The sequence below is a fragment of the Rhagoletis zephyria genome, unplaced genomic scaffold (assembly GCF_001687245.7).
Source record: "Rhagoletis zephyria isolate East Lansing unplaced genomic scaffold, Rhagoletis_zephyria_1.1 Rzeph_scaffold_07786, whole genome shotgun sequence".
Classification (NCBI taxonomy): Eukaryota; Metazoa; Arthropoda; class Insecta; order Diptera; family Tephritidae; genus Rhagoletis; species Rhagoletis zephyria.
This window is the reverse complement of record NW_016164868.1, coordinates 19,129-26,612: the sequence shown is the minus strand read 5'-3', so window position 1 is coordinate 26,612 and position 7,484 is coordinate 19,129. Positions and strand designations below refer to the sequence as shown.

Sequence of the window (7,484 nt, the reverse complement as noted above, 5' to 3'; positions counted from 1 at the left end):
TATGTATGTAGTGCTACATAGAATATGTGAATGTTTATTTACATTTTGAAAATTGTAAATAAAAATCAGCTGAGCTTTGTTGTCCTAAACAGCCGGTAACCGGTCTGTGCGGTCTGCTATACGTAAAAAATAAATATGAAAATGGTACATAAATAACAAATTATTCCTATGTACATATAGATATCAGCGCACTTATATACAAACAAACATACCCATATATGTACATATGTATGTACCTAAATGTGCCGCGTTACTTATGTACGCACATGGGCATAGTAAAAAAATTGTCATGCCTTTTAAAATTCTGACTTTTATTGCTTATGTCGGACACAAAAAGTAGATACCGATTATTTCAGACTTTTTTTTTATTTTTTAAGTTCTAATATATATTTGCACAGAACATATCGGTAGTGTTTGAATTTTATTTTTCAGGCATTTATGAAAATCAAAGTTACGATTTGAATATTCTGTATTTTTCAAAACAGACAGCAGTATTGTGCGTACTGAAATACTAAAATTTTTAAAGTACTTATCAGGATAATAAATATCCCGCAACACCAGAGCTTTAAGAAAATATGGCATATTAAATTTTTCGGGATTTTTCGTTTTTTTAAGTATTTTGTAGATTTTTTGGGTATTTAGCGTTAAATATTTTTGAATCTTACGGGATTTTTTGGACTAATACGAGATTGTAGGGACTGGCTTGGGATTTTCGGTATACTTTCAGATTTTCGAGACCGCTTTGGAACCCTGGGGACTTCGAGGCCATATACTTCAACATTTTCGGGACTCCCAACTAACGCATTTTATCCACACTATAGATATATTTTTTGTGAATGACCTACATAAATCGCTCCTCTACATTCAACTCGAAGCATCTGGATTCTCGAAGCAGGACTTAAAAATTTTGATCTATGACTTCGAAACGTCGGGAACACAACTCACTTACAGAGAGGAATAAAATGTAGTTTGATTTGAAATTTGACTTTCATTGTTGACCAAACAAGGTAACGTTAACTGGCTCTTTGATAATATTGTCAGACATAAAATAGCAAAACTTAGTAGTAGGTCCTGGTTTAATTCAGGCTTCTTCTTCTTCTCATTTGGCGCTGTAACCGCCTAAACGATTTCGGCCGAGCTCAACAAAGCACGCTAGTCGCTTTTCTTCTGTGCTAACTGACTCTAATTGGAAATGCCAAGTGAAGCCAAACGCACTGCTTACCACCTAGACCACAGCGGCTGCTCCAAACATTTAGCCGTTTTAAAACAGCTCAAACTACTGCAACAAAGCTGCTATCAGGACGGCTAAAACCATGTTATACGAAGTAAAGTCTAGTTCCGCGATAAACTCCAAGCTAATTGGAGTACTATAAAGCAGATCAGGATGGACAAATCCAAAAAAAAAAGTACACTTGTTCCGACCGATGCAAACGATTTAAATAAACATATTGTTGGACTGTCTGTTACCACAGCTAATATATGTATGTACATATGTATGCCTAGATAACTAGATTGATTGTTTGAATGTTCATGAATAGTCCATTTGAATTTGTTCGTGTTGATGATCTTAATAGACGATTTCATACCTGACCATTATAACATTTAACATTTTTTAATCTACACCTCGGCCCTTTCTTCAAATTACAGCTCCCTTCACTATAAATTAAATTGGCCACTGGAGTGATTTGACAGTTGCTCGAATTTTTTCGAAACGGTACTAAACTGTCTTGTTTTGATTTCTCCATTTTTACACATTGAGAAGATAGCTTACTGCCAATATCGAAGTATTACATATGTATATATTTTTTTAAATATATTTTTTTTTAATTTTTCGAAGATCCAGCCTTTGACCCCTTATTGCACCTGTAATGTAAGTTTGCACAAAAAAAGTTATTATATACCATTTAAATACGAGCAAAAGCCGGAACACGTCTATATTTTTCCTTTTTTTTTTGCTTTTTACGTGTAATAATTACAAATAATTTTTTACCAAAGGACCAATTTCGAACTTCGAACGCCCATATCTCGATTTCAGAGGCTAACTTTGCAAAACGGAGAAATTACTTTTTTTTACTTATGAGTCAAACTCTACAAAAAAAACTGGTTTCGTCCAATACCCAGAAAAAAAGTAGATTTTGCTATATAGTGTAATATTTTACTTCAATTGATTAGATTAAGATGAACATTAGGCCGCGGATCGCCATTTGGAATATCTTTTAGGGCTCTGAAGAGAGTTGCCACCGGTTTGAAAGGCTGAATTCAATTTTGGCATTTTAGCGCCATGCGGGCTCACCTGCAATATAGTAATAGTGAATCTATTTCCATCTAAGTTATCGTTTAAAAAAATCAGACTATGGTTATTGCAAGATTGCAACGATTCCAAATCCAACGAATTACCCGCACCTACCACGGGAATATGTTTAAGAGTAGCCTCTAAGTAGTGAGTGAGCACCTTCTAAGTAGTGAGAAATGGAGGAGACTGGTCACCTTATTAACTGCATATTTTGCACATTAAACAAATGTTTAAACTATCAAATTAAATCTTTTTTTTCCGAACGTTAAATATATTGTGGGTTACTGCCCAATCGGAAATGGTCATTTACCCAGGAATGTATCGGCCTTAGTCTACACATTCCTGAATGTATACATATATGCGTTTATACAATCCAGGGTAATGCCAAGAATAATGTTTTAATGCGCGAACTGTGTCTTTGGGATGTTTGTTGGCATGCTTCCGCTTCGTTATTAGTTGGCAGCTACAAAACGGAGCGCACACGCACGTACAAACTATTATCACGCATCTACTAACAAAATATCATACAAAATCTGAATATGTATTTAAAATACTTAACAAATGACGACACTTTTTGAAAATAACCATTTTGCTGCTTTGCAGTGTCTTTATTCCATTTGCAGTCATAGTAAAAAATAGCAAATATTAAACTAACGATGACAGCATTCAAGTACGTGAGTGTAGTAAATAAAATAAAAACCAGGCATACATACCTACATACATATGTACGAATTGCGAATATTGAAATAAAAGTTTTATATGTACTATTTTGGTATTTAGGTCTCTATNATAATTTGCAAATATCGATTCTGCAGATGGAACGTTGGATACAACTGCATTACCAAATAAAAGAGCGCGAAATGGCCACCTATATTGCTGGTAAACGTGAACTATTCTACTGGTTGAGCGCCTTCTATATCACCTCTAGCATCGGGTGTTGGCAGTATTATCAGTCGATAAGACGGAAGGCTGCTTTACTCCCAATGATACCCTTGACCTTTGTGATGGCATATTATGCCGATTTGGCGTACGGCAGCAAAGTGCATCGTATTCAAGGTGCAAAAATCGATTGATGACACACATGAATGTATGTTTTTATTTGTTATTGTTATAACTTTGTTTATTTTCAGCTGAAGCTAATATGATATTGGAGCATGAAAATGAGCTATTACACTGGCCTGGAGGTTTGCCAACAGTATCATCGTTGGATGAGGCACGCGTAGAAAATGAAATCGAAAAGAAATTGCACCCACATCCTTCATAGACTTATCCACTTTCCTTATATTTGTATTTTCCATGCTACTGAAATTTTTTACATACATACATTGCTCAATCAATTTCATTAATATAATATAATGTTTATGTGCGAGTATTTAAGAAATTTAAAATTTCTCTTTGAAATTTCAACAATATTAACGATATATAAAGTTTGAGACAATATTTTATTTACATGTAAGATTTACCATTTTCTAAATGTATTTACAATATTTGCTAAATATGTACTTATATAGAGAGATAATTACAATCACTCTAGCAGCTTAAACATCTTGTTATTACTCATTTCCTTAGCATTGTCCATAATAAGCTCTTTTAAACTTAAAAATAAGAGGCAGTAGCAAAGTTTGATTCTTAACGCACACAAAAAAGAAATTTTATGTAACTGAAAAATGTTATGATGAATTGAGTAGTCCACTTGCAAACAGCGTTATGTGATTTTATAATAGAAAGCCATAAATTCGAAAAAAACATCTACGACAACAAGTAACATTTAAATTGAATCTTTTTTATTATTACCTGAAAATTTGGATAAATAACAGCCTTATAAAATTGTAACATAACATAACACGACATAAGATAACATAAACAGTCTCTACGACCTAAAGCAGTTTTCTAAGTTCATCAGAAGGTGTATAGTTTTGAAAGTTTATAAACAAGTATGACAGCGACTTTTGGAAGAAGAGTTAACATTTAATGCTGATATTTTTTTCAGAATATAAAAAGATTTTGCACTGTGTTGTTAGTGGACATGAAACTACTATAAGTACTGGTACGTATTCTTCCAAAAACTAAAAATCGAAAAAAGTTTACATAGCGTACTTTGCAAGTGAGTCCACTCAATTATCTGCATATAAAATTCATCAGTATGAACATATTTACATTATTCTGTGAACAGGTAGATTTGCACTTTATCTGTACTACGTTGTTGAGGTTTTTCAAAGGTATCATTTAACCTCATTCATGTGATTAAACATAGTACTTACTTATATATATATATCTTCATATACTTAACAAATTATAGCGTTGCGAACTAATTATATATGAATAAAGAAAAATATTAATTTAACAAAAGTATAGAAGTAAATTGAAATTCGTGAATAGATTTATATGATTAGCAAGTACATTATGTACATACACATCTCTATCAAACTAAAGGATAGCATAGCATTAAAATCAATTAAAACTTCAGTGGTCTTCCTTAGACACAATGGATAAAATGCATGGTTATCAGGTTATCTGTTCCTCATTATTCTCTAGTGTAATTCGTTTCTGCAAACTATGTTAAAAATATAACCAGATACCAGATAACCTGATAACCATTCGATGGTTGAATACCCAAATTGTTTCTTGAGCTATATAACTGAGTAGGCTTGGGGAGCTTTTGTACTGAAGAGCGAAAGAGCCAGCGCTTTTAATTGAACTAGTTCGTTCATTAGGTTAGGTTAGGTTATTCTGGCTCGCTGGCTGCCCCACATAGGCCAATAGGTCCCTAGTGATGCCAGATGGAGATAGAGGTTCAGTTAAGTATGTTCGAAGTATACATCATTTAGGATGTCAACGCTTTTGGAGAATTTCAAAAGTACTTGAAGTTCAAGTGTTGTCACGTCTTCAAAATTATAAAACTCTGGAGTTCCGAGATGTTTCAATCGTGTTTTTGATACAACAGGACAATGGCATAGGGTGTGTTCCAGAGTCTCCCTTGTCCCCCGTCCCCGTGCATTTCCTGCAAACTTCACTGACAGCAATCCCCATTTTGCATCCTTTTGTGATTTTAGAGAAATCCGAATGATAGAAAACTTGTTGAAAAAATTGGTTTTTTACTTTACAGATTAATTCAATCTATTATATATGTATATGTGTTATAAAACATACATTTTTGTTGTTGTTGATGATTCAGAAGAGTTAGTTCATTGAGCTGAACGAACTAGAAGGGAACTAATCTCTAAAGTGAACTAAAAAATCCAACGCTATAAATGAGCTATTTCCACTTATACTTTATTTTTGAGGTACCTTAAAGAAAACAAGTCCTTTTTATGAAAATTTTTTTTTGTTGGTTTTTGTGCTGTAAATAATTGCATTTGTTTCTTTCTTAATTATGCTTTTTGTGGACCAATGTTATAAAAAAAAACTTCTAGATATGAAAGAAAAAAGTGTTTACTATAATTTTAACCCACATCTTCGTGGTTTGCTTTTGATGTTATATTCTTTTCAATCATTGCAAATAAGGCTCTTTTGGAAATTTGTTTTTGGTAAAATTTTCGGGCCTTGTCGGCCAATATTTTCTCTATAGGAATATACATTGGATCGGAGCTTCTCCCCCGATTTTTGGCGTGCGCCTTAATGTTGCCACACAAAGCGGAGGGACCTACAGTTTTATGCCGACTCTAAACGGCGATTGTATTTTTATTTGCTTTGCTAGGGCTTGAACCCAGGCGCTGCGGAGTGGAAGCGCGCACTGCTTACCACTACCACAGCAGAAAAACACCACATACTCCTCTGTACGTTGGGTTGTGCATACATAGCCTACCGATCTCCAATTATCTCCATTGAATATTGTGTTTTAACTAGATTATGATTTTAAGTGCAATGGGTTTCGCAAAAGGTTAAATAATAAAAAAATCTAATTTCAAAAGCTTTCGAGCGTTTAATTTTTACCTACATTTTGTTTTACTGTTGACATGGCGCCTTTCCTTTTCCTTGTGCTTATAAAAGAGAACTTGACAGCACTGTTCACATTCCGACGAACGGTAATTAGTACCTGTGTTTTCTTCGGCAATGATCGGGATCCGGATACAGATTTTGCACGCAAATACAGCAACAACGATATGATACTAGCCGTCATCGATTCGCCACTTCTGGCTCGCTATGTTTGAGTTCCGGTCGCTTAAAGAAGAATTTTGCATGTGAAAGCAAGAACAAAGTTAGCTAGCACGGATAGACGATAGCGAGTTTGGTTGTACCTCATTGAGTTCGTTCGTTTCGCCACTCGCTAACTGTTGGCGAATCGATGACGGCTCCTGTTAGAAATGTGGTTCAATTTATGATCCGTTCTGTTTGTTTTGTTTCATTTATAATAAGAATTGTTACTATTAGAGAACTTAAAATAACTTTGCGGCATAGTATTGTACTAGATTTACATATATTTAAGTAGATTATCCTCATTTTCGAGCTTAACTCCCTAATCTGTAATTAAAAAAAGATATTAGCCATTAGAGGCCGACCGAAAAATCGGCCGATGCCGAGGCTAGTATCGGCCAAAAGAATTCAAGTCTCGGGTTGCGCGATTATTTTTCGTGGTTTTAGAGCCCTGTAAGTTTGTTTTTCTTTGTGCAAATAAGCATACAGATTCTCAGTTTTTGTTAAAACAAGTAATATAAAATTGTATTTATTATTTGTTTTTCAAATAAAAGTTAAAAAAATAACAGTTGTGTTTATTTTACTTTTGATACCTTTTCTGCTTGGCAACTGATACCTACTATGTTTTCAGCGCTGATCATGAGCCTGCCATATATATTCTCCAATTAGCACCTTTTGTGCATCCGTGTCAAATCAAAAAGTGCTTCCAATTGCAAACGCAACCCTGCGTATTTTGACAACTAAAAAGGAGCAACAGTAGCGGCGGTGCGACAAGGAAAAAAATGTAAATTTCGTGAAGGCTTTAATTTGTGAAAAAATACCTGCAAATAATTGTAAAATCAAGTGAAAAGTGTGCCTCACTCTTTGGTAAGCATCTTCCAAAAGAAAAAACATAATTTAACTGCACACAATATAAAGTAAAGTCTGCGTGAAAAATTCGTCGAAAGTCCAGAAGAGGAATTTGGCGAAGTTGCATTGTCTACCCATTTTACCACAACTCATCTCATCTATACCTCGTCCGCCGTTGTCTTCGTTAATTGTGTTGTGTGTTCCTCTG

The 7,484-nt window shown here is 34.3% G+C and overlaps 1 protein-coding gene across 1 annotated transcript; it reads left to right on the top strand.

Moving 5' to 3' along the window:
• Positions 1-3,084: 3,084 nt before the first annotated feature.
• LOC108374515 (plasminogen receptor (KT)) lies at positions 3,085-3,803 on the top strand. The gene is made up of 2 exons (XM_017630485.1): positions 3,085-3,349; positions 3,424-3,803. Exons 1-2 carry the CDS (start codon positions 3,109-3,111, stop codon positions 3,555-3,557), a joined length of 375 nt encoding a protein of 124 aa, XP_017485974.1. The 5' UTR covers positions 3,085-3,108; the 3' UTR covers positions 3,558-3,803.
• The last annotated feature ends 3,681 nt before the right edge of the window (positions 3,804-7,484 follow it).

Bases quoted from the DNA above. Each gene is read 5' to 3' on its own strand.
- LOC108374515 (XM_017630485.1), top strand. From the start codon at position 3,109: ATGGAACGTTGGATACAACTGCATTACCAAATAAAAGAGCGCGAAATG. The intron at 3,350-3,423 runs GTGCAAAAATCG...GTTTATTTTCAG, and splicing joins CAAAGTGCATCGTATTCAAG to CTGAAGCTAATATGATATTG.